The sequence below is a fragment of the Nakaseomyces glabratus genome, chromosome E (genome assembly GCF_010111755.1).
Source record: "Nakaseomyces glabratus chromosome E, complete sequence".
Taxonomy (NCBI): domain Eukaryota; kingdom Fungi; phylum Ascomycota; class Saccharomycetes; order Saccharomycetales; family Saccharomycetaceae; genus Nakaseomyces; species Nakaseomyces glabratus.
The window spans coordinates 43,758-69,713 of NC_088955.1; the positions used below are offsets into that span (position 1 = coordinate 43,758).

The 25,956-nt window shown below is 37.9% G+C and overlaps 13 protein-coding genes and 1 non-coding gene across 14 annotated transcripts; 8 read left to right on the plus strand and 6 right to left on the minus strand.

Annotated features, from left to right (window-relative positions):
* The first annotated feature begins 30 nt into the window (after window positions 1–30).
* tN(GUU)4 lies at window positions 31–104 on the plus strand. The gene has a single exon. It is a non-coding gene; the product is annotated as a tRNA-Asn (tRNA).
* Window positions 105–820: 716 nt separating this feature from the next.
* Window positions 821–1,343, plus strand: HMRA1 (Hmra1p; the record flags this gene model as incomplete). The annotated part of the gene is made up of 3 exons (XM_445702.1): window positions 821–928; window positions 993–1,229; window positions 1,296–1,343. The coding sequence occupies 3 exons, from the start codon at window positions 821–823 to the stop codon at window positions 1,341–1,343; spliced, it is 393 nt and encodes a 130-aa protein (XP_445702.1).
* Window positions 1,344–1,488: 145 nt separating this feature from the next.
* Window positions 1,489–1,680, minus strand: GVI51_E00143 (uncharacterized protein; the record flags this gene model as incomplete). Its single annotated transcript, XM_445703.1, has 1 exon — window positions 1,489–1,680. One exon carries the CDS (start codon window positions 1,678–1,680, stop codon window positions 1,489–1,491), a length of 192 nt encoding a protein of 63 aa, XP_445703.1.
* A 1,432-nt stretch (window positions 1,681–3,112) lies between these two features.
* On the plus strand, window positions 3,113–4,939 carry MDL1 (ATP-binding cassette permease MDL1; the record flags this gene model as incomplete). The annotated part of the gene is made up of 1 exon (XM_445704.1): window positions 3,113–4,939. The coding sequence occupies one exon, from the start codon at window positions 3,113–3,115 to the stop codon at window positions 4,937–4,939; it is 1,827 nt and encodes a 608-aa protein (XP_445704.1).
* A 557-nt stretch (window positions 4,940–5,496) lies between these two features.
* Window positions 5,497–6,612, plus strand: OCA4 (Oca4p; the record flags this gene model as incomplete). The annotated part of the gene is made up of 1 exon (XM_445705.1): window positions 5,497–6,612. The coding sequence occupies one exon, from the start codon at window positions 5,497–5,499 to the stop codon at window positions 6,610–6,612; it is 1,116 nt and encodes a 371-aa protein (XP_445705.1).
* A 144-nt stretch (window positions 6,613–6,756) lies between these two features.
* CDC50 (aminophospholipid translocase regulatory protein CDC50) lies at window positions 6,757–7,923 on the minus strand (the record flags this gene model as incomplete). Its single annotated transcript, XM_445706.1, has 1 exon — window positions 6,757–7,923. The coding sequence occupies one exon, from the start codon at window positions 7,921–7,923 to the stop codon at window positions 6,757–6,759; it is 1,167 nt and encodes a 388-aa protein (XP_445706.1).
* A 465-nt stretch (window positions 7,924–8,388) lies between these two features.
* CDC39 (CCR4-NOT core subunit CDC39) lies at window positions 8,389–14,661 on the minus strand (the record flags this gene model as incomplete). The annotated part of the gene is made up of 1 exon (XM_445707.1): window positions 8,389–14,661. The coding sequence occupies one exon, from the start codon at window positions 14,659–14,661 to the stop codon at window positions 8,389–8,391; it is 6,273 nt and encodes a 2,090-aa protein (XP_445707.1).
* Window positions 14,662–15,390: 729 nt separating this feature from the next.
* MSH3 (mismatch repair protein MSH3) lies at window positions 15,391–18,468 on the plus strand (the record flags this gene model as incomplete). Its single annotated transcript, XM_445708.1, has 1 exon — window positions 15,391–18,468. One exon carries the CDS (start codon window positions 15,391–15,393, stop codon window positions 18,466–18,468), a length of 3,078 nt encoding a protein of 1,025 aa, XP_445708.1.
* A 267-nt stretch (window positions 18,469–18,735) lies between these two features.
* Window positions 18,736–19,287, plus strand: GVI51_E00275 (uncharacterized protein; the record flags this gene model as incomplete). The annotated part of the gene is made up of 1 exon (XM_445709.1): window positions 18,736–19,287. The coding sequence occupies one exon, from the start codon at window positions 18,736–18,738 to the stop codon at window positions 19,285–19,287; it is 552 nt and encodes a 183-aa protein (XP_445709.1).
* A 267-nt stretch (window positions 19,288–19,554) lies between these two features.
* Window positions 19,555–19,998, plus strand: GVI51_E00297 (uncharacterized protein; the record flags this gene model as incomplete). The annotated part of the gene is made up of 1 exon (XM_445710.1): window positions 19,555–19,998. One exon carries the CDS (start codon window positions 19,555–19,557, stop codon window positions 19,996–19,998), a length of 444 nt encoding a protein of 147 aa, XP_445710.1.
* Window positions 19,999–20,181: 183 nt separating this feature from the next.
* On the minus strand, window positions 20,182–20,727 carry CSM1 (Csm1p; the record flags this gene model as incomplete). The annotated part of the gene is made up of 1 exon (XM_445711.1): window positions 20,182–20,727. One exon carries the CDS (start codon window positions 20,725–20,727, stop codon window positions 20,182–20,184), a length of 546 nt encoding a protein of 181 aa, XP_445711.1.
* Window positions 20,728–21,139: 412 nt separating this feature from the next.
* TUP1 (chromatin-silencing transcriptional regulator TUP1) lies at window positions 21,140–23,650 on the plus strand (the record flags this gene model as incomplete). The annotated part of the gene is made up of 1 exon (XM_445712.1): window positions 21,140–23,650. The coding sequence occupies one exon, from the start codon at window positions 21,140–21,142 to the stop codon at window positions 23,648–23,650; it is 2,511 nt and encodes an 836-aa protein (XP_445712.1).
* A 484-nt stretch (window positions 23,651–24,134) lies between these two features.
* Window positions 24,135–24,560, minus strand: TRX3 (Trx3p; the record flags this gene model as incomplete). Its single annotated transcript, XM_445713.1, has 1 exon — window positions 24,135–24,560. One exon carries the CDS (start codon window positions 24,558–24,560, stop codon window positions 24,135–24,137), a length of 426 nt encoding a protein of 141 aa, XP_445713.1.
* Window positions 24,561–25,373: 813 nt separating this feature from the next.
* Window positions 25,374–25,733, minus strand: AHC2 (Ahc2p; the record flags this gene model as incomplete). Its single annotated transcript, XM_445714.1, has 1 exon — window positions 25,374–25,733. The coding sequence occupies one exon, from the start codon at window positions 25,731–25,733 to the stop codon at window positions 25,374–25,376; it is 360 nt and encodes a 119-aa protein (XP_445714.1).
* Window positions 25,734–25,956: the final 223 nt, after the last annotated feature.

The window sequence follows — 25,956 nt, forward strand, 5'->3', positions numbered from 1 at the left end:
CATGGTCTTCTTTGGACATCCGTATTTAATGACTCCGTGGCCAAGCTGGTTAAGGCGTGCGACTGTTAATCGCAAGATCGTGAGTTCAATCCTCACCGGGGTCGCGCTTGTGTTTTATTTTTTTGGATGTTTATCGTTATACAAACTTGTCCTCAAGGGTTTGATATCTAGTTTCATTCTTTTGCTCTTCACTCAACGTACTCCTTGATCTATGTAATAGTTACTATTCTAATTGAGATCCGAAACAATATATAGACTTTGGTAAGGTTTTGATTGTCCCGGAAAATCAAAATGAACAGTGTGGGCCCTTTTCTTTACAAATTTGTTTTCTTCTTCTGTTTGCTACCCAGTTTTTGATCTGTATTTTTGAGAGGTTTGTCTTCTGTGCTAGATATTGCTGGCTGTTGTGGTCGAGGTATGGGTTGTCGATATGGTTGCGGTACCAGGTCTCTAGTATCTGTACGTTTTCCCTTGTGAAGCGGTGGCCTCGATAGGAAGCGGCATAGTGATTGGGGACGCCTTTTTTAAGCAGATGGTCTTTGGTAACCACATTGAATACGATCTCATGCTCCCGTAGTTTTGACAGAAGAGTAGACAGTCGATAGGTTGTCTTGATCAACCCTATCTCTTGTGGGTCCAAGTTGTTTCTCGATAGGAACCTTAGGATATCGGACGACGGCCCCGGGAGCGACTGTCTTTTGGGTAAACTGGAACACAATGATATAAGTTGGTTATTAATCTCTTGCAATTTTTCCTTTAAATTTTCTTCTTGTTATAACTTGTGTCATTACTATTCAAAATCTTTAGACAAATCAATAATATGATGACAGTAGACCCAATACAAGATCTACGCAATATCTGTTTACAGATATTGCAATCGGTTAATTCTAATACTCTATTGGAAGAAGAAACATGGGATTACAACACGGTAAGTTTACGATAATATTATCATTTCAAATATTGAGATAAGCACTACTAACACCGACAATAAGTTGATCAACAACATAGATTTACCCAAACAGACTAGAGAAGCACTTCGCAGAAGTGCTTCTCAATACCTGCTGTATTGTCAAAGAAAAAATAAAACATATACAACTAGGAAGCCTCTACCAGCAAAGGCCAAGCTACAATTAGTTGAAACATTTTCCAAGAAACGGTACCTGACTAGATGTGAAAAACATCAGTTGGCGGTTCAATGTGGGATCACCACCAATCAAGTTCAAATTTGGGTATGTTTTCTAAATTGAGTGAAACCAATTCAACCTCTGTAGTAAATACTAACTTAGAACATACAGTTTGCAAATAGGCGCAAGAGATCGAAAGATCTAAACAATCGTGACTAGCTATAGTTCCTCCTTACTCTTTTATAGTTTTCTCCCCGTACAATTCAATACAAAACAATTCTTTAAATTTCGCTTACTTTGCAATCCAAACTATCTGCTTTTCGCAACAGTTTAATTTTGCGAGTCCTCGGTGTGGGTTTGTAAATTATATAATGGCCCATGCGTCCTCAGCGCCATGACAGAACTTGGAGCAGGCGACGGAGGCGGAGAGCGGGTAGTTAGATATAGCTATTTTGTCATCTACATATTCATCAGCAAAGGAGTCGTGGCCTCTCGCCATCGCCCCCACAAATACACATACTGATTGCTTATCCCCAAGGTACTCCTGCGGCCTCATCACCTCAGCGTCAAAAGAAAGAGTGACCTTCCAACAGTATGAGAAAGCTTGCAATCAAAGTGTTCTGATAAATATAAGATCAAAATGAACAGTTCCATATCTTACCTCTCAATTAAAAATACTTCAATATCCAAATCATATCAGCACAATGCTGTTAACTCCAGTCAGCATTATAACTTGCAATCCATATTTATTCATTGGTACGACTATTATAATATAATCATAAAACACGTATATTTACCTAGAAACGGTAAAGTATAATATACGATTGTTTATCAAACCTCACTATCTATTTTAGTTTCATTTTGGCATTCGATAGTGATCAGCACATAATCGTATGTTAGTAGTACAGCCAATATTTGTACTGACTTGGATACAAATGAATCACTAAGGTCTCTATATTAGCCTTAACCGATTAGGCAATATTACGTCCTGAAAACACGCATTATCCATTATAAGGCAAAATCGCTTAGATGTTCCTGTCATGTACAGTAAATCTAATGCAACACAAAAATTAAGAACAGTTTTCTTAGTTTATTTGAAGCATGAGTATTACCATGGGAGAATTGCAGTATTTTCTTGAAAGTGCGGCACCTAATTACCATTTTGATTGGCTATACGCTAGCTTTTGTGCTGCCCATCGAGCAATTGGTGATTTTTGCATATTAATTGTAGATTATCAAATGCTGCTTAAATTATTTTGTATCTTATTTAGCGAATCGCTGTTCAAACTCCTGTGCCCTGAGCAGAATTTGAAAATGTAACTATTGGATGCGAAATGCCCAATCAGATGCATTTCCTATAGTCACGAACTCATTTGTAGTGGCTCCAGTGCAATATATGTTATTATCAATCAGTCAGTGCAATCTAGGATCCATATATCACTTAAGTTTAATGGAATTGATATTCCAACAGAAAGCAAGTTCGATATGGCGCTAATACAGATTCAGGTTTTGTTGTTCTGTGTCAGCGTTTCAATCATCTGATATAACACTTTTGACATTCATTTCCGTTACTTTCATGCATGTTGCGTATTATTGACCACTTATTTGTGCCTATGTGTTATTTGCCAATCCAGGCACTGCCTTTTCTAATCTTTAAAAGGCTTCACGAATTCTGAAAATAATCCATCGTTTCGTGAGAGCCTGGGCATTTGATGGGCTTAACGAAAGCCCGTGAACGAGTTGCGAAGCAAAGCTAGTGCATGTTATACAGTAGATCAATGCTGCACAAGATTGATGAAATGCTTTGATCTGGTTTAAAACAGAGGGTGGAAGTGGATAAGATAAGAGGCCTATTGGATTTACATAAAGACTCGGTGTCACCGTATTCTTCGAGATTTCAAAGGACAAAATAAAAACGGCAGCTTCTATACAGACTGGTAAGGAATTACAGAAATCCGAAGTTTACATGGGACTTGATTGGATATAAGATGTTTGCTAGAGGATCGAGATTATTTTTATACAGGCCTGTTATACATAGGAATTCCTCCACAAAAACCGATCTAAAGAAGACACAGACATGGACTCAAGTGAAGCAGTTATTGCGATTAGCTAAGCCGGAGAGAAAGTACATAGCAGGAGCTGTAGGGCTTATAGCGGTTTCAAGTGCAGTTAGTATGAGTCTTCCTTCTGTGATTGGAACGTTGATAGATCATGCATCCACGCCAGATGCGCCTATTTATGGCTTGACTAGGAATCAGTTTCTGCTGGCACTGGGATCGGTTTTTGTTGTTGGAGCCATTGCAAATTCGGGTCGAATAATTATACTAAAGATTACAGGTGAGAAGTTAGTTGCTCGATTGAGGACAAAGACAATGAAATCCATGCTTTCACAGGATGCTACCTTTTTAGATAAACATAGAGTGGGCGACTTGATCTCCCGACTCTCATCTGATGCATCAATTGTCTCAAAAAGTGTAACTTCCAATTTGTCTGACGGTTGTAGAGCAACGTTACAAGGTGTTGTAGGCATTGGTATGATGACATATATATCATTGAAACTAACTACTGTAATGACAATGATGGTACCACCTCTGGGAATTCTGGCCATGCTATATGGTGGCAAGATCAAGAAAATATCCAGGCAATTACAGGATAAAGTGGGTCAACTATCAAAAACAAGTGAGGAACAATTGAACTCCCTAAAAACTGTGCAAGCGTATGCAGGTGAAAGGAAAGAACTACAAAGATATTCGAATGAGGTTAGGAGTGTTTTCAACATTGGAGTGAAAGAAGCAGTGGCCTCTGCTTTGTTTTTTGGAAGCACAGGTCTAATTGGTAATATTGCTATGATAGGCCTACTTCTCGTGGGGACGGCAGATAGTTCGATTACCCTTGGCGAGCTGTCTAGTTTCATGATGTATGGTGTTTATACGGGTTCATCAGTGTTTGGGTTAACTGGATTTTATTCGGAGCTAATGAAAGGTTGTGGTGCTGCAGAACGTGTATTGGAATTACAAAATATGAAAACTAAAATCTCTCCAACAAAAGGTATCTCTCCTCCAAAAACTTTGAAGGGGTTACCTATCACATTCAACAATGTGTCATTTGCGTATTCGAATGGAAAATCGGTACTGTCAGAGATGAACTTTCAAATACATCCCGGTGAACATGTTTGTTTTGTAGGTGGTTCGGGTTGTGGTAAGTCTACTATCAGTTCATTGCTACTACGTTATTATAGGACTGGGTCAGGGAATATTAGCATTGGTAACTATGATATATCAGCGTTTAATTTAAGAAAATACCGTCGTATGCTAGGTGTTGTTCAACAGGAGCCATTACTTTTCAATGGTACTATACTGGATAATATTACCTACGGGCTTCATGACAAATCCTTAACTGACCTAAACATGGCGTTAAAAGCAGCCAATTGTGATCAATTTATTAAAGAGTCTCACATGGGACTAGATACCTTGGTAGGTCCTAGAGGTGCTCAATTGTCTGGGGGGCAAAGACAGCGTATAGCCCTTGCGAGAGTGTTCCTGCAAAATCCAGATATCTTGATCCTGGATGAAGCAACTAGTGCATTAGATACAAAAAGCGAGGATATCATAAATAAGGAACTACAGAGGAGACAAGAGGCTGGGATGACTACCATTTCCATTGCACACAGATTGTCGACCATTCGTCATAGTTCTAGAGTCATCGTTATCGAGGATGGTAGAGTTGTCGAAAGTGGCTCATTCGATCAACTAAGGTCTACAAGAGATAGTGAGTTAAATAAACTGTTAAAAGAGGGTCTGGAACATCATAAATAGGATCCTCAATAGCTGGATATGCATAAAGAAGAATTGTCGAAAGGGAACCAGAACTGTCAAAAATCACTCTATTACATTAATGGCATGCATTCTTGATGACCCGCTAATTTCAAAGGTTATTTTTATTATCTCGAATATTAGTTATGTCTATCACAGACTTCAGTTTGTAAATATTTAATGATTCCAATTAATATCTATTCTTTCGCAAATGTAATATTACATTGTACGACATTATAGAAAGAAATCAGTGATGAACTGTAGGATTTGATGGGCTCACAATCAAAATGAAATCATAATAGTCACTTCGATCTAGCTTCTATCAACTGATTATGAGATAGTAGTTCGGTTTTCTTGATTGTGTGAGCGTTTTAAGGAAGCAGATCCATGTTACAACAGTGACGGTTGCTTACCCATAGCGTGCAATTTGAAAAAAGCAAGTCTCCTTAGGGCGATCATTATTAAATCGAGTCCTTAAAAGAGAGGTAACTAGATATTGGGGGTAAGGAGTTTGTTGGCAACGAATAAAACGGATAGTTATTATTAATTAATAGACAATCATGCTTGTTCCACCAGCTAGCTTTGGTATTGCCGAAGAGGGCATATATAGGTGTTCGAAAGTGGAAACATTAAACTTGTCATTCTTAGAGGGTTTGAACTTAAAGACAGTAATATTTGTTGGTGGTACGGAGCCATCAAAATTCTTTAAGGAATTTTTCACTAGATCATCAATTGAATGGACTGCAATTAGAACAGCAGATTTTTCCACTGTGGGCTCGCCTTTGAAGAATGATTTAAGCCTTGTATCCCCACACTCTTACCAAAAAATGCATTCAGATGAAGATACACAATCTAGAGAATCCCTAGGGGAAGATGGAGAATCCATTCATAGCGGGACAAGTTTAACTATAGGAATGAACAAGGTAATTTCTCCCCAGAAGATGGCATATCATTTCTCTGATAGTGATGATCTCATGCTAATAAAAAGTAAGAGCCTGCAAAGAATTTTTGAAAAGTTACTAGATAGAAAGAACTACAATACACTGCTTGTGGACAAAACTTCTTTGGTAATTGGCATCCTGCGGAAAATACAAAAATGGAATATAAGTTCAATTATTAATGAATATAGATTATTTGCTGGAAAGAATAGAGGATACTTTGCTGAAACTTTTCTTGAAATGATTCAAATCAAAATAGAACAAACAATCGAAGAGCGCAGTTTGGATGAACAACAAATAGACACAATTGTTAGTGAAGAGCAGCAACTCCCGTGCGTCGAACACAAGTCGAATCCCGTTGAACTAGTTGATGAAGACTTACTTTGCGACGAACCAGAGGTACCAGAGAGACAGCTACATATTGTTGAGGAAGCTGAAAGAAAAAATAGAATTAAAGACATCCCAAGGGTAAATAACATATTAATAAGTGATACGTCAACATCTTCATCAGATCTGGGTATATTTGGTCACCGTTATAGACTCGCTTTCACTCAAAAGGAGCAGGGCCAATATGAGTATTATAAGTCACAAGACGGTAATGATGATATAGAGACAGTCTGTCTCAAAATTCCCAAAGAAAACGACTTGCCGGGCTGGTTTAAGTTCCAAAGAGATTTATGGGAACAAGAAAATATTCCTCAAATACATCATTTTTATAAAGAACAGATATATATATAACTGTGCATAGCATTCACGAAAGACTTCATGACCTGAGAATTAAGCTGCTTTTTCTAGCACAATGACTCTGTAGGCTGAGCCAGATACTAAGACGAAAAGAATTAGGATAGAATTCTCCAGTAAAAATATGATCCTGTTGAATTACTACAGAATCTCCCGCAGTGCCAAGTCGTTATTATCTCTAGAATCAGTCTCTTCATCAAATTTCAAAAATGCGTGGTCACCCATTGCTCTAGGCTGAAAGAATAATTTGATAATAAAGATTAATGCCAATAAGCCTGACAAACAAGAAACGATTAAGTAAACAACACCAAGGGACATATTTCTGCCACCAATGACACTATTTGTTGTTAGTACAAAGGACTTTGATCCTCCAAAGTACGATATGGGATAATGTAAGCCAATAGCCATGCTGTATGTACCTTTCGGCAATGGTGCCGTTTCATTTTTTAAAGCGAGTTTATAAAACTTCGGTAAAGCTGCAGTACGCATCCAGACTTGAAATTCCTCCCACTCATGTATATTAGGAATATTATCCTCAGTGTATCCATCAGGAAATCTCTCACGCCAATTAGGAGGTGGTATAATTTGAGAAGCATTGTATGTAGTTTTCTTGAACCTTTTTCTATCGATGCTCCATGATATTTTTTTGTTTGTAAGCTCATAGTCTGAGTTAGAGTCACCAACTGCCTTCAATTGTTGGTCAAAGGTATCATTGAACATAGAATTTGCAATCATACCACAAGGGTAAACTATCTTATCACCCTCCGCGCGAAGAGGTCTACAAGCCGTGGTTAATTCATCTTTGGATAAGGCCTTCCCCAGGAGCTGCTTATAGTCAAATGACTCAACATATCTTCTATGGTTCTGGTAGAAATTGGTTAATTTGTAGTATATATAAACAGAATCCTTGATATCATCCGGTATCTCGAATTCAAGAATACACTTGGATTCGTCATCTTCATTCTCTAACTTCCATCTGGCCTTGCTAGCTACCTTGTGTTTAAAGTTGTGATGAACATACTTTTTCGGTATATCTGTAAAATCGCCTGTGTTTGCCTTGGTCGAGCAGTGGCTATAGTCAATTGTGAGGTCCTGAACACCTTTGGCACTCAATATTAGACCTACGCCAATTGGTGTGAATATGCAAGCATAGAATATTAGCAATGGAAGTACACTCTGCGGTGATAGTATTGGCTGCCATGATTTCAATCTCTGTTGTCTAAAGGCTGTATTGGGGGGTTTATTGGATTTGTGTTCGGTGCCCATAAGCGAATCCTCCGGTTCAGCAGCCTTTTTGAAGAACCACATTTCAGGCCAATTCTTCTCTCTTGTTACAAAAAGCTTTCAAATTTCAGTTAACACCTGATGCTGGTGGTAATTGTAAGTTACTATATTAACCATAAACATTTCTAATTTTTTAGGCCATCAGTTGTGACTTATTATTGAAATTTGGTGGAGCAGGAATGATTTAAAACTAAAAACCCGAAATGATCGAGTTTGACGGTGAATATTTGGTATCGATGATGGAAGCTCTCAGACTTGTAGTCAATACCGGAATAAGTTCTTGACAAGCCATAATGGTTATGAGGACGCTTTTGGCAGCTGCGTTAGATGATCTGTGTTGCTGCGAGCAGCATGGTCTTAAAGTCTTTTCTTTACTGACATTTGATATGTCAAATTCTTTTATGTTTGGCAGTGAATATAATGGCGATTCTTTATAATATTGTTTATCGACAAGATCTATTTCTATTTAGAATAATTACATTCAACTATTTAAGCATTAATTGGTTGTGGTTGAGTTTGTGAATTCAAGTCCACATCATTAAGTGGGGTGGCAACTGACATTGCATTTGCGTGTTTAATAAGTTGCTTGAAGATGAGCTGGACCTCCGATTGGGATTTCACGCACTCAAGTTCCAATATTTCAACGTCTTTGTTCGTAATCAAAGTGTGCATCATCATGGTTACACCCCAGGTGTGAGGTTTGTTGACAATTAGTCTTTCTAATAGTACTCTTAGGATGAGTTCCCTCACAATATCCAATTGATCATCCCATTCCTTCGAGATGAACATTTCCTTGATTACAAAACTAAACCAATACGTGTGGATGTTAGGATATCTTAATTGTTCAATAATGGATTGTATCATTTGATATTTGATTTCAGCTTTACCTTCCTTGATAATCTCAAATAATAGAGTATAGTAAGACGATTTTGTGTTGAAGATGGCATTCGATGAAGTTTTTTCATTCTCCAAGCCAGCCTCGATACCAGTGTGAAGGACAATAGCCCTAATTAGCTTTTGGTTAACTGATACTGCCTCGTAACCAAGGCAATTTTTCCTGTGTTTTTCATCAGAGTATAAACCATTTACAACAGTCCTCAACAAGGAACTCGAAGGGATACGGAGATAGTTGTCAACAGGCTTCTTTAAGTTCCTCAAGTCAGCTACAGGGTCGTAGTAAACATTTGGAACAGTTTGACATTCTGGCATATCCTTCATATGAACATTCTGATCAAACGGATTAGGGATGGAGATGCCACGAGGAATGGCTGATAAGATGACATTCTTTAGTTGGAAATACGTTTGCGGCAAGGCGTTCATTAATTCGTAATGATTCTCGATCAAAAATTCAGGATAGTCATTTGATATTGCCAGCATTATACGGAGTGCCCCTTTATAAATGACTGATACAGCATCCGAAACAGAATTCTTTTTGGTATACTTGTCCAGAAATAAGAACAAATCCATCATTAAAATCATTAAATTTTTCCAACCCTTTTTATCAGAAAGTCTCAACATTTCTGGTAAGAACATCCTATGAGACAACAAAGTCACCCATGCAAATGAAAAGCCAGTAAAAGCAAATGGCTGTAATGAATGTAGATATAGGGCAAAAGTGTTATAAAATTCAGCATCAAATTGTTGTAGGTCTTTACGATTGTCAGAATTTTTAACATTAACAAATTTGTGGGTTCTAATCTGTGACCATTCGTACAATAAATTAGATAATAATCTGAAGTAAGGTCTTTCATTGAAGGTTGTGTTAGTTTCACCATGATCTTTAGCAAACACTAGCAATATCACTGAAAGAATCATATTGAAATAGTCCCCTCTAGAGCAATCATTCCAATTCTGATGGATTAGCAGTTTGATAATCATCTTGCTTAACGCATCAATAGATACAAATACATCTCCAGTTGGGTCACTCTTCTTAAATGAGTAAATTGACAACTCTAAGGCTGATTTGAAAAATACTATGACATTATCACTTTCAGATAAAATTCCTGCATCCATCATTTGAGAGATGAAGGCCAAAGTAATGGCATCATCAGATTCAACCCTTTGTAGAAGTTTCACCCATTCTGTAAAAATCAAGAAATAGTGCTCCTTCTTGGTGATTTCAATGTCTTCCTTAATTGGGAGAATCGCTTTATTTTCATACTTAGAGATAAATTCTTGAGAGTCTTTAGAATTTAATTTTGATAGGTAAATAACGGAGTTTATCAAATCCATTCTCATAAGAATAGGATCTTCAGATAAAATGCTTTCTTCTATCAGCTTTATAGTGAAATCCACGGAGTTCTCCATTCCAGAAGCCATCGCTTTCACCAAGACGTTGTCTAATTCATAGGGATCAATTAGATTAACTTCAATCAGCGACTTAATGACAGCCAGGTTAAACTTCCTGCTATCTAATGCATATACTAACCACCATACAACATCTTTCCTAGCTACCAATGAAAGAGAGCAGAGTTTTTCTAGTAGCAAAGATAATACCTCTCTACAAAGAGGGCTTTCACTAGTCGCAAACAAGCTATTGACTACAGCTTGAGAGACTTTCAATGCCAGTTGATCTTTCTGGACGCTCTTTGCAATGAATGTCAAAATTTGGAAGATAATTCCATCTATCTGGTTCTTCTCCCCTAATTCTTTTAGTGAATTCTTATCGGCATTTTCTTTGATTAATGCAACTAAGGAATCCATTAAATGCACCAGGATCCTGTGGTTTTGTTCTAGTTCTGATTGGACATTATTAACAAGATGTGGATTTCTTATTGGCATTTGAGCTTGGGCGGGACCCAAAGGTTGTCTGTTCGCAGTAGTTTGAATGTTTTGTGGGATATTTTGAACAGGTTCTGCAGGAATAGATTGTGGTGTGTTAACCGACTGATTTTGGTTGGCTATAGTCATCGCATGATTATCAGGAAAGAAGTTGCCAAATTCTTCGTACAGCTTGAATTGTTGTGGGGTTACACCATTATTTTTGATACCTAGCGGATCGGGTAACGCAAGTGAGTATGGATTAGTGTTGGGAGTTATAAATGGTTGGTCCGATCTCCTTTCTTTATGATAGCGGCGTATGGCTATGGCCTGTATCAATTGTTCACGAAGCTCTTGTACAGCTTTATCAACCGCAGCTAATTCGACTAAATTCAACGCTAAGCCGATGTTGTCATTTATGGCGGTATCTAGTTCCTCTAGCGGATTACTAGACAACCCCATCATGTTAGGAAGCAGTGACTGAGTGGTTGAACGTAAGCTTTCTTTCAACGGATCATAGGCTGTTGCCCTTGATAAACTCTTTGCCAGTTGACGAACCATCGTGATTGCAGCTGCCTTTAGTTTATTCTCATCAGGCTCGGTGGCAAAATCTTTGGACACAATTTTAGTTGTAGTTATAACAGCAATATTCGCAGATTTTTCAACTACTGGGCCCAATACTTCTCTCACTGCTTTTGCTAAAGCAATTTGGAATACACGTTTAATTTCGGGACGTGTGGTGAATAATGTTGAGCCTGATAATGATACGAATGGGCCGTCATTTGTTTGATTCTGGGCCTCCATGTAATTTCCCTGTTCTTTAGAACTTGGGTTGTTGTTCAAAATGTGTTGCTGTCTTTGCTGATAAATCAGAAGTTGTTGTTGATGTTGTTGCATCATTAACATTTGCCTTTGATGTTCAACTTGTTGTTGTTCCAAAGTTACAGAGCCAATATTCCCTGACAGGTTTTCAATAATATCAGTTGAATCAAGATAATTTGTGGAATCTAAGCTGTCCATTGGTATATCTAAAGCCTTGAATAGCACTTCGACCTCAAATGTCAAACTTAGCTTCCAGTTTGCTTTTTCGTTCAACTCTTTCAGTGTTCTCAATATTCCAATAGTCCAAGGGTTTGGTGGCTTGAAAATCTTCGAATTTGCTGCATGTTGTATAATTTTTGTTGTAAATGGCACAACAATTTCCAGTCTGTTTTCCTTGTGTGCATCAAGAAGAAGCTCTCTGAATGCAATATTTCTATGCTTGATTGGTTTATCAACTCCAATAGTGATGCAACCTAGCCATGCAGCCAGATTTTTCAAATGCTTCTTATCGATAGCTTTAACATCTTTTATGGACATTAGCAAAAACAGCTGCTTTAATGTCATATTGATAACATACTGGTGGAGTGATTCTGATTCAACATTAACAAGCACATCTTTATATAGATTTTGGTAGTTTGGTTCTGTTTTTGCTCTTTGATTTACTAAGTAATTAGAAAACCATGCGTAATAATTTGAGGTTAAAACAGATTTAAGATCCAAAACTTTATTCTTTAAGTTTTCTGTAGAAATATTATTCAGAATGAAAAGAACCTTTTCTGTAACATCTTTAGGAGGAGTATCTTGTTGAAATTGATATTTCAGTTCATCAATAACAAAAAATTTCATTGGATAGAGTTCAAGGGGCTGTTTTGTAATTGGTGTGCTTTGATTTTTTGCAACATCAATTCCATGTGCAGCTTCTGACAACGATTGATACACTTGAGGTTGGGTTTTCAAATCAGGAACCTCTTGTAATAAATCTTTGCAGTATTGAGGAAAATCTGGTAATCTAATTCTAAATGCGTAAATAGCTTGCACAGCAAACTTAAACATTTTAGATTCGACACCCTCCTTAGCAAAGTTCATAATAATCTTGAAAGCAACGTCAAGCACAAACCCACGTAATAATTGGAATAAAATCATAGAACCGAATAGAACAGAGGTGGTAGCTAAAGCATCTAATGGATAATCCTTGTAGAAATTTGATTCTGATAGAACAGCATGGGTAATGCAAGCAAATAGATCTTGGTCGTGTGAGGAGTTGCTATCTCTTAACTTGATTAAAAGGTCGATAACATCTTTGATCGCAATTTCACCACTATACATTTTTTGCAGTTGCATTTGCATCTCCTTTTCAATATCGCTCTCCACAGGACCAGTATCTTCGCTAGCTAAGATGACGTTATCATGGTCATATCCAAAGTTTAATAATCTTGGGACAGCTATTAGAAGGGCAAATTGTAGCTTTTCGAACATCAATTGGTCATTAGCATTCAGAGGGATTGTGCGTAAGAAGTTAATAAGAGTATGCAGTGATTTTAAGTCAAAACTTTGAGACTTTTTTAGTGGCATATCATTGTCAGGAATCTTGATTTGAGCATCTAGATAGGATATAGCGGAATGTGAATTGTTAGAATCAAGATGCTTATGTATATAATCTTCAAATCCATTCCAGCCCACACGAATAGCTCTAGGTAAAAACTTAAATATGTCCTCAAAAGGCGTATGATCAATGACAAACTCCAATTTTCCTTCATCCTTTAAAACCTTTGCAAATTCAATTAACCTGAATTTGTTGGTATTAATAATTGCAGTGCAAACTTCCAAAAGCAGCTTATTGTCGTTTCCTAACGCTCTAATTATATCAGTTACTGATTGAAAGGACTTTTCGAATGTTTGAACAACTAATGCAATTAGTATTTCATCTACTGTTGTCGTGTTTTCAATTAAAAGACTAAAATGTTTCATATTGTTGATTAGTGCTAATGCTAGATATTCGGGAGCTGCGTTGAAGTCTTGAAAAAAGCATTCCTGAAAAACGGGTAACATTGGGTTATCTACAAGTTCATCTCTTTGTAAAAATAGCTCTAGGTCCAGACTAGAAACACACATCAAGTACAGCATGGACATCTTTGTATTTTCAATTTTATTTGACACTTTTCTTATATTTTGAGAGTTTAGAATATCAAAACAGCCTTCAGAAACAGACCATTTATGAAGCAATACCACTAATTGAAGTTTCACAGATACATGCCAGTCACAGCTGAAAAACTCATCAATTATGCTACCTGAGTCTAGTATTGCAAATAAAGAACTTAGAGAAGCTAATGACGCATGTACAGGAGTGCTCAAAAAATATTTTGTGGACATCAAATTGAATATACGATTCCAATTGGTAGCATCTTTTTTCATTGCATACAATGTTTCGTGTAATTGATGGCCTATATGAGTTGCAGCATCGACAGCGTATGGAGTAAACCATGGTGAAGCATTACCACTTTCGATATCTGTCTTACTAGCATTTTGCAGATTTTGAGATCCTGGGGAAAGAATTTCCGATAAAAGTAATGCCACACAATCATTGAGACTCTCACCTTCAAGGGAAAAGACAATGTCTCTTATTTGCTCTATGTAATTGTCAGGGGGATTATCTGCCGATAGTACACTTTGTAATGATTCTTGGTAGTTCATTTCTTCGATGTTTATTGTTAAGCTTTTGATGTATTTTTCTATATCAATGCAATCTAGTAAATCAGGTTCAGTGTTTAAATGATCTTGCAGGTAATGATCTAACTTTTTTATTTTGTAATCTTGAATAAATTCGGTGTTTTCAAAAACTGCTTTTCTAATTAGTGAAACGTAACTTTCGTCTTTCTTAGATAGACGCTTGATGGAATGATAGAGAAGATTGTATAACTCTTTTGGATTACCGTCAATGTTCTCTGCCTGTACTAAAAGTCTCTTCAGATATTCTATTTCTACTTCGGCTGCAGAGTATTCTAAGATTTCAAATATGTCTCTTTTGGATATTTCAAAATTTATTTCACTTAGATTTACAAGGATTTGAACAACGCGAGTAATCGCAGTCCTGTGTTTGCTCCTGTTGTTGCCACTATTAATTATGTCAGAACTGTCTTTCTTGGTCCCTAGCTTCGATTCGTCAGTGGGGCCAGAGGGCATAGACTTCAGTAATTATATGTACGGTCCTGTTTTGTAAACGGTAAAGGGTGCAGGAATCAATTCTAATTCTCTATTAAAACTCGGGTTCAAAGAGAAGGAAATGAATTCGTATAGCTTATTATTCAGATAACGTTACCCTTACAAATTTCGTGTTTCTTATTTTGAATGTTTTTGCTTCTTATATCAAAACACTTCTCTTCAGCAAACTGCTTTATAGATCTTATTGAAGAGGAAGGTGGGGTTATCAAAAATTGCTTCGCTCGTTCGTTTCGCTATATCTTAAACAAAAAACTCAGAAAGCAAGCGGAAAAGTATAGTATTGTAATTGGGTAATTGAGCTCTTATTGTTTCAAGCTTCAGGCTTCAAACATTATCTATTCTAATACACCAAAAGTGGCAAACTGATGTTCGAACTTGTATCTGTCTGAGAATCTGAACTTTGTTGTTTCCATTGCCAAGTTTGGCACTCGAAGAGAAAAAAAAGTTTGAAAAAATATACAGCGTATGTTGTGATATTAGCTTTCCATAGTAATAAGGTTCCTCTTTGAGATGCTCATATATGGGAAAGTCTTGATGCATTACAGTATTTCATGATTTTAAGGATTTATTATTGGCCTGTTGACCAATTGTGGTTTAAAGTCTTGAAGACTTATTGGCATACCGTTGTATTCATTTGGAGTTGTATTTAGTTAGACGAAGAATTTGGATAGCGATGCAGCATATGATAAAATGAAGCAAGCATCTATTAGCAGGTTTTTTAAAAAGGTTTCCGCAGTCAACAAGGAGAAAGTTGACCAAGTGAAGGAAGTTGAGAAAGAAGCTGAAGTGGATGAGGTGCTGGACTTGACTTTGGATTCGGAGAACGATGAGGAGCAACAGCAAGAGACGCCAGTTCTAGAACCAATAGATGGTGAAGAGCATCCAACTGTCAGTAAAGTACCTGATCTTAACGATTCACGATTATTACAAAAACAGAAAATCTTAAACGCATCTAAGGATATTACAAACTCTGTGGATGTAAGTGCCTTTAATGAGAAGCTTAAGGATATCATGAATAAAAGAAAACTGGGCAGGATAAAAGGTTCCCTTATAGATGAATCAGATGAAATTGCTGAACAAAGTGAAGCTGATGAGCATAATATAAAGAAGAAGAGAAAGAAAAGTGACCAATTGACACCATTAGACCGCCAAGTGAAAGATTTGAAACTAGGTAACATGGATAAAGTATTGGTTATTAGGGTTGGGTATAAATATAAGATCTTCGCGCAGGACGCTATCATTGCAAGTACGATTTTACACCTTCAACTAATTCCAGGAAAAGTTACTATTGATGACTCAAATCCTAATGACAGTAAATATAAACAATTTGCCTACTGCTCATTTCCTGATGTGAGATTGAAGGTACATTTAGAGAGACTAGTGAGAAGCGGTTTGAAAGTAGCTGTTGTGGAACAAAGTGAAACTGCCACCACTAAAAAATTTGATAATAGCAAGGCCAAAACTTCGGTATTTGAAAGAAAAATTACTGGTACATATTCTAAAGCGACATACGCAACAAACTGTGAATTTGAAGTAAATCATGAAAACATACTTGGCACAAATAATAGTATATGGGCGTTAGATATTGAGGTCTCTGATTCTATCTATAAATATTACTTATGGTCCATCCAGTTGTCAAATGGTGAAGTTATCTATGATAGTTTTGAAGAATCAAAGGACAACTTCTCTAAAGTTGAAACAAGGATGAAGTATTTGAATCCTAGCGAAATAGTCTCCCCAGTTGTTGATAGTTTTCCAATAAAGCTAAAAAAGAGATTTCTTGACTTACAGCTTTGTCAGAAAAATTATGATATACTAGCTGAAGATTTGAACATACCCAAAAAGGAGCTTCTAAACAATAGGTTAATTGAGCTGTGGCATATTTTATATCGTTATCTTAAGGAGTACTCTAATGAGAAACTCCTTAATATAGGTAGCAATTATAGGCATTTTTCACAAAAAATTTCAATTCAGTTACAAGCTCAAACAATTAATAATCTCGATTTGATCTCGAACGATGACAGTAAAGGAACCTTATTTTGGATACTTGATCATACAAGGACACCGTTTGGTAAACGTTTATTGAAAGAATGGTTGCTAAGGCCTTTACTATCAAAAGACGCTATTGTAGATAGACTCAATGCAATCGATTGTATTCTAGAATCTGCAAATTCGATTTTCTTTGAATCACTAAATCAAATGATGAAAGGTATACCTGACTTATTACGTACGATTAATAGAGTATCATTTGGCAAGACTTCTCAACGAGAAGTGTACTTTCTTCTAAAGCAGTTGACAGGCGTAATTAAACACTTCGAAGCTCACAAAGACTATATCGAGGTAGAAATCAATAGTAACTCTGGAGCGATTAAAACAAAATCTACAAAATTAGCCTCAATCATGACTCAAATGTTTGAGTTTTCTTTAAGTAGTGTGATTCCGCAATTGCTTTTAATGATTAATGTTTCCGCTGTTATGGAAAAGGACCAAAAGAAACAGCTCTTGGGGTTCTTTCATTTGAACAATTATGATAATTCAGAAAATATAATCAAAATGCAACGAGACATCGATTCTGTTAAGGCACAATTGCATGATGAACTTCAAAATATTAAAAAAATCTTAAAAAGGCCGCACCTTGCTTATAAGGATGAAGTTGATTTCTTAATTGAGGTTCGTAATACACAGGTCAAAGGTATCCCATCTGATTGGGTCAAAGTCAATAACACGAAAATGATAAGCAGATTTCTTACCCCACGGACGAAAGAATTGGTGGAGTTACTAGAATATCAGAATGATCTCTTATACAATGAAATCTCTAAGGAATATGACCAATTTCTGAATAGAATTGCTTCATATTATAATGAAGTGAAAACATTCATAATGAATCTCGCGGAGTATGATTGTTTATTATCTCTAGCAGCTGTGTCTTGTAATGTTGGGTACACAAGGCCAGTTTTCACAGATAGCAATGAGCAATTGATAATAGCCAAGCAAGCGCGGAACCCTATTATAGAATCGCTTGGGGTGGATTATGTTCCTAATGATATTGAGATGGAAAAAGATAGTGGCCGTGTACTTGTTATTACAGGACCTAATATGGGTGGTAAATCGTCGTACATAAGGCAAATTGCTCTGATGGTAATTATGGCTCAAATTGGTTCCTATGTTCCTGCTGAATCACTTAAATTGAGTGTATTTGATAATGTTTTGACAAGAATTGGGTCGCAAGATAATATATTACAGGGACAATCTACATTCAAAGTTGAACTATCTGAGACAGTGGAGATAATAAATTCCTGTACTTCAAAGACTCTTCTTCTACTAGATGAAGTCGGTAGGGGAACAAGCACCAGAGATGGGAATGCCATTGCATGGGCCTTGATTAAATATTTTGTTGAAGAAGAACAGTGCCCTTTCATCTTGTTTACTACACATTTCACTATAGTTACGACTGTAAAATCACCATTGTTGAAGAGCTATCATATGAATTACGTGCAGCATAAAAACGAAAATGAAAATTGGACTACAGTGGTCTTTCTGTATCAATTGAAAGCCGGGGTCACAGATAGCAGTTATGGGCTGAATGTTGCGAAATTGGCAGGTATTGACACACATATTATCAATCGCGCACATGATGTTGCTATCAGTTATAAGAACGACACAGAATTTGACACCAACATGATCTTGTTTCAAAAAGTTAGAAATATCCTGGCCAATAGAACCACGGCAAGGGAGACATTAAAAGTACTATTAGAATTAGATGTTTGATAGAATCTATAGCTACCATTACATATTTATATTTCTTAACATTATTTTATTGGCATCTTTGTAACGAATGTTTTCTGGAAATTCCAATTTTTTATGTTTTGGGAGTGGATCCATGCGGACTGGATGCTAAATGTTAAGGGAAAGTCGATTTGTCGAAAGAGCGATTGAAATCTATTCAAGCATACTAAACTTATAAATTGAATACTACAAAATATAGAATGCAAGCGACATATAGACGATTGCCCTCAAATCACTGACCTAGAGATCATGTTGTACCTTTCTATGAGTGGAACTCTCTCTGAGAACATTGTCAGAGTTTATCCAAGGGACACAGAGCAATCTATTGCTGAATATTCCTTTGACATTACATGCACGCATTGTAGAGAGGCCCATGGGTCACCAGTATTCATCAATGCCTATGAGAAACATGAGATGGCTGGCAGCAGAGGAGAAACCTCCTTTACTATGAAGTGTAAGTTCTGTGGCAATGAAATGTCTATCAACTTGTCGCATTTTGAAGAAGCACTATGGAACAGTGAAGCTGAAAGTTACGACAGTGGCTCAATCACCACATCGAGAAAGAAGCACGGTATCAAGAATGTTAGTGGCAATGCCGGTTTGCTATTGCAGCTAGACTGCCGTGGCTGTGATATCTCCAAGTTCAATCCTCAGAACATCACATTTGTCGTCGAGCTACAACAGGGCAAGATGGAATGCATTATCGAAGAAGGCGAGGACGAGTGGTACGACTATGACGACAACCAAGGCGAGGAAGTCTCGATCACCGAGATCAAATTCGATATCATAAAGGGTAAATAGGTGATATCTACCTGGTACACGTAATCTAACGAACATAGCATGTTGAACAAACCATTAGGTCTACATGTGCAATTTGAGAATGGTTTCCCTCATTCTTATTTATGTGTTTTTAATATTTTTTTTTCTCTTTCAAAGCATTTTTTCAGCAATTTTGCGATGAGCTGAAAAATTTCACTTATATAAGCTGAGTTAGTCTTTAGTCTTAGTAGTTGATTGTCTTCCCGTTATATACAAACCAAGACATTCTATACAATCAATACTTTGAGGATGGTTACCTTTAACTGTGAAGTTTGCAACGATACCGTTCCCAAGAAGAACACCGAGAAGCATTACTACCGTTGCCCCAATGCTTACTACACATGCATTGACTGTTCAAAGACATTTGACGACGGTGTGAGTTACAAGCAACATACTCAGTGTATCAGTGAGGATGAGAAGTACCAGAAGGCTTTATACAAGGGTAAAAAGAATCAGAATCAAAATCAAAACCAAAACCAAAACCAGAAGAAACAGAAACAAACTACTGTGACAGAAGAGAAGAAACCAGCCGAAAAGGAAACCAAGAAAGAGGTCAAGAAATCTTTGCCAAATTTCAAGAAAGGTGACAACTTGTACAAGATTTTGAAATCCTATAAGGACAAGGACGACAAGAAGAAATTGCTGAAATCGCTAGTTGTCGACAGTGAAGGTCGCATAGTACTAAAGAACTAATATTAAGTCATATATAAATTTTGTAGAATAGAAAATGAATAATAAGTGCATTTTTATCAAAATAATAAATTTTGATTTACTCCGGAATAAATTGCAACTGGTAATGAACGATTACACAACTTAATGCAACTAACAACAAAGAAAAAACAAGTCAGTCAAAAAGATAAACAGTTGAAACATCTTTTAAACTTTCTTGTTCAGGGATTTTGACATTTTGATGTAGAACTGGTTCAAGGATCGGAGTGGGAAACTCAATGTCTCGAACAGATAGTCCGGCAGTTTCTTCTGTAACTCTTGCAACTCCTCTGCAGTACGCTGTTTCAACAACGGCACGTATATCACCTCCGTATCAACTTCCGTGGTGTTCTCAGCTTGAGATTTCACAAACCCTAGCTTGTAATCCATAATGCCATTCTTGGACCCCTGGCTAGTATCAAACCACAGACCAGTATCGTCCTCATACGTGCGGTGCACACGTACCCCACACAAGTGCTCAAACAGATCCTTGATAATCTCTATAGTCTCCTTATCCTTCTGGGATCTCTCATCGAGTTCATCCCGCTTGCTACGCAACACAGCCAATTGCTCCTTCACACTCTCCAGCTCCACATCTCGAGAATCCAGCTTCTGCCGCAACAGAGTGTTCTCCTGCACTACCCGCTCCACCAGGAGATCAGCAGCATCCAACCGCTTCTGCACAGACTTTTTATACTCACTTAGTGGATCCATCAACCTTGTAATTTTAGCCTTGCCTCTTGACGTACTTTACTGCCAATCCGTGAGCCAACTGCTGAAGTCCCACAAACTTACAGCTCTTCTTGAACCTTATATTCATCACTCATAACGTCAGTGCGTTTTTCTGCCAAAAAATGGTTCCCGAGCAATTGGAAGTCCTTTCAGCAAAGTTTGGAAACTTGACAACAACCATAACAACTTGCAAATAGAAACCGCTATGGTGTTCTAGTACAAGTACCCTTCCGCAATTGATTACCACCACATCGTCCTATAGCAAATACTGCTTACTGTCAATTACGCATCCCCAGTGAAACAATTTTGATAGGAACATATTTGAACTCCCCCCCTTCTCCGGTAGATGGCTTTTTGAGAATACTGATAAACTTGTTTGAACTTAGAGAAACCAATGACCGCTAACGCTTCACTAGGTAAGCTGAATGATCTCCTGGAGGGCATAAGACAGGAGTTTGCCCAGCTTTCCCATGAGGCAAACTCCTACAGACTGCACCAGAAGGACTACGATTACAAGATTAAACAACAATTGGCTGAAATGCAGCAGATAAGAAACACTGTGTATGAACTAGAGATGTCGCATAGAAAGATGAAAGATGCCTACGATGAAGAAATCGAGAGGTTAAAAATTGAACTGGACACTAGAGATCGTCAATTGGCAACCTTGAGTGCTCAACAACAACAGCAACAACAACAACAACAACAACAACAACAACAACAGCAACAGCAGCAACAACAACAACAGCAACAACAACAACAACAGCAGCAACAACAACAACAACAACAACAACAACAACAACAGCTTCACCAGCAACAACTTCAGGCGTCACCAACTGGCCAGGGTCATGTCCAGGTCGACCAAAACGGTGCTTACCAGCTCTATCGCCCAGTACAAGCAGCTACTATTGAAACTAATGGTGGGCTACCAGCTGGTGGCCAATCTACTCTTCCCCAACCTTACAATGCTATAGCGGCAAGCCAAGCCGATCACGTGCAACAAAGGCACCGGATGGCTCCTGCTGTTGGCAACCTGACAAGCACACCAACTGTTAATTCCCAACACTCAACTCATCCACCTACTCCTGCATTAGCTTCTTCTTCCAAGATGCAACCTACAGCATTGGCGACTCAACCTGTTACTATGCCAGCAACACAATTACCAACATTTCAGCAGCCGCAGGTTGAGACACCACAAATTAAGCACGAAGCTCCCCAATCTGCTACTCAAATAACTCAAACACCTACTTTACAAAGCGCTACTGTAGCTGCGAATACCCCAAAAGTTCAGACACCATCTGTAGCTACACCTGGAATCCAAGCCACTCCAAGTTCAGCTAATCAGGTTGAAGTTGCTACAGCTCCAACAATTGCAAAATCTCCAGCTAACAAACAACCAGCTATATTGAATCAAACTTCTCCAGTAAACACAGCAGCAAATGCAGCACCCATTCTATCTGAGAAAATAAAATCACCTCTTCAGGAATCACAAGCACCTGGGACAACTGTTTCAGAGGTCACAACATCTAATGCTGATGCGACACAATCACCTGGTCAAACATCTTCCGCTTTAGATAGCAATAGGCCAGAAATAAACGAGAAAGTGGACGAAAAGGCTACCCAAACAGTGCAAGAAACAGCGGGAAAAAAACAAGATACTGCGGATAAATCAGATGAATCCAACAACTATCTAGTACCACTAGAACAAAGGGCAGACCATGTGAAGCCCATTCCACCATTTTTATTAGATTTAGATGCTTCCTCTGTTCCTGAAAATATGAAAAAGCAAACTAATGATTATTATGTTTTGTTTAACCCAGCTCTACCACGCTCGATTGACTTAGACTTACATAAGACTCTAGAACATACTAGTGTGGTATGTTGTGTAAAGTTTAGTAATGATGGGGAGTTTTTGGCCACAGGTTGTAATAAGACAACTCAAATTTATCGTGTATCCGACGGTGAGCTAGTAGCTAGATTTTCTGACGAAAATGCTCATACTGACAAGGCTGATGGTAATGACAATGCCGAAGCTGAGACATCAGCCGGCGCAACCACCGACTTATACATCAGATCTGTTTGTTTCTCACCTGATGGCAAATTTTTAGCAACTGGTGCTGAAGATAAGTTAATAAGAATTTGGGATATAGAACAAAAGAAGATTGTAATGGTCTTAAAGGGCCACGAGCAAGATATCTACTCTTTAGATTATTTCCCTTCAGGAGATAAACTAGTTTCAGGATCCGGTGATAGAACTGTAAGGATATGGGACTTGAAAACTGGCCAATGCACCTTAACTCTATCCATAGAGGATGGTGTAACTACTGTTGCAGTATCTCCTGGAGATGGTAAGTTCATAGCAGCTGGTTCTTTAGACAGAGCTGTCAGAGTTTGGGACTCTGATACAGGCTTTTTAGTAGAGAGACTAGATTCTGAAAACGAGTTGGGTACTGGTCATAAAGATTCAGTATATAGCGTCGTCTTCACTAGGGATGGTAATGGTGTTGTTTCTGGTTCATTGGACCGTTCCGTAAAGCTTTGGAACTTGCGTAATGTAAACCACAATAATGCTGACGGTAAGCCTACCTCTGGAACTTGTGAAGTCACATATACTGGTCATAAGGATTTCGTTCTTTCAGTTGCTACCACAGAAGACGATGAATATATTTTGTCTGGTTCTAAGGATAGAGGTGTCTTGTTTTGGGACAAGGTTTCCGGAAACCCATTATTAATGTTACAGGGCCATCGTAACTCTGTTATATCTGTTGCAGTAAACCATGGACATCCATTGGGACCAAACTATCACATATTTGCAACAGGGAGTGGTGACTGTAAAGCCAGAATCTGGAAATACATTAAGACCACTACAGAAGTCAATTCAAATGGAAAGATCCAACCAATTTCATAAACCGAACAGAAGACAATAATATTTTAATATTTGTTGTTTATTATTATTGGGCGACAAAGTTGTATTATTTACATAAGCGGCAGGTTTTCTAGCAAAACAACAGGTAAATTTTGGTCGAAGGATGTCAAGGACCTAATCTGTTGGTCAATAACGTCAACAGACGATGGAGATTTCTATTGCACAAATATCGAATTAAAGTGTGCGCAGTATCACCTCTTTCTGAGGTGAATATATGAGATCTAGACGAGTGTTACGAGTATTTCTTTAGTTAGGAAGACAATTTTTTTTGTTGTATTATATATATATATGTATACTTTAAAGTTTATGAATAGTTCTTAAAAGAATTGTATAATTTTTTTTGGGTTTTATACACCAGACAAGTGTTATTCATGCAGAGATAAATTATATATACTTCATTAGTCAGGGATAATGTGCTAGAATATATAGGAAAAATGGCATTACTGCATATATTTTGTATGCAATATCATTTAAACTCTTCGATGGCTTTGGCCAACCCTTTAGGGTTTGCACCTCTTATCTTATGCAAGATGTCATCATCCTTAGTGAACACAAAAGTTGGCATTGCCGATACACCATAGTATTCAGCAACATCGGGACTTTCATCGACGTCGACCTTGTAGAACTTGACGTCTTTGTACTGGTCCACAAACTTGGACAAGAATGGCACCATAGCCTTACATGGACCACACCAGGTGGCGTAGAAGTCGATGACCGACAAGTTAGAGTCCTTCATCAGCTTCTGGACTTCTTCTAGCGTCTTGACCTGCTTAATAGAAGCATATCCGCCACTGGACTGGAACCTCATCGCAATCGATGGGGCAATTCTTGGGTGTGTGGCAAAACGGCCTAATGTTGGTACTTGGCATCTAGCGGTACGGAAAAGAAGCATGTTGTCGAGATAATATTCGGGTATGTTCTTATTTACATATCTTTGTCAAAGTGCATTCTGCAGTTAGGGGCAATTAACTCATCATTTAAGTAATTTTCCACTTTCACCAGGCTCGGAGTCCAGAAGGAAGTGACTATAGCAACTTTCTGGAACTAAAAGTGAGTCCCACAGTTCGAAAATCATGTAGATCACTATTGTTAACATGTGAAATAAAATATCAAAGCCAAAGGGTCTTGCTTTGCTATAATATCGATTTCTATATTTTTAAGTAATCTTTGATATTGAATTTTCCGGTATAAACATGTATAAAGTCACAGATGGGTTTCTTATATAGAAAAACAGAGACGTTAAAAAATATGGCTTGGTGTTGAAGGTTGGCACCACTTTTAAACTATTTGCATGAGTGAGTTCTCTTCTGTGTGGAGCTGCATACCTTTAACTGGGAAATGAGGAGGGAGTTTGGTGATAACAATAGGAAAATGATATAGTAAACATGATGAAATGAAATGGAAATAAAACAAAAAGCGTAACAAAACATTAATAAAGAACATCTGAATGTGGAAAAAAAATATAATATAATCATAACTGAAATGAAGAAAAGAAAATAAAAACCATCCACTAATGAATGGAAAACACACACGCTCTGGACTGAAAAATACTTTTATGCCATTACAAGTTAAGCCATCTCTATCCGTGGAAGTGCCTCAAAATTCTTTCTCTTTCTCTCTTACCTTGGTATTTGGTTTGTGGAAGGGGATGCAAAAGTTGTTTCTGTAAGGGGAGGAATATATGTAAGCGTGAGAGAGACAGCCCTCACAAGCAACCGTCTGTGTACAACGCCAGCAGCCTGGAGTCGCTGGCTATATACTCCGCTAGGTCCACCCCGTACTTGCTCCAGTCGATATCCGGCTGCCCGTCCACCTGCGCCACAGACCGCCGCAAATGGCCCTCCAGCGTAAACACCTCCCGCAGCAGGTTCTGGTTATTCATCAGCGTGTCCGTAAACTCCTGGTAGTTCCGCGTCTTGTCCAGCAGGTTGTACAGAACCTGCAACTGCTTCTGCAAGTACTGCTGCTCCACCAGCTTCCGTTCCAGGAACCGCCGCCGCTGCGCAAGAACCTCATAGTCCGCACTCTCCTCCACCCGCCGCTCTTGAAACTCGTCAACGCTCATCGCCACACTCAACTTACCTGGATGTATGGCTCCATTTCAACTATTCACTATACCCACCAGCCAAAATAAATATTTTTTCAGTTCATAATGCGCTGCTCTTTTCACAAAAACAAGAAATTTCAGTGCTGCAACCCCCCTTGGCCCATCCGTGCGGCACTTTCTAAGCATTTCGGTTGCTAAGTGGTGGCAATCGAGACAAATCGTGTAGAACGGTAGTGTGTTG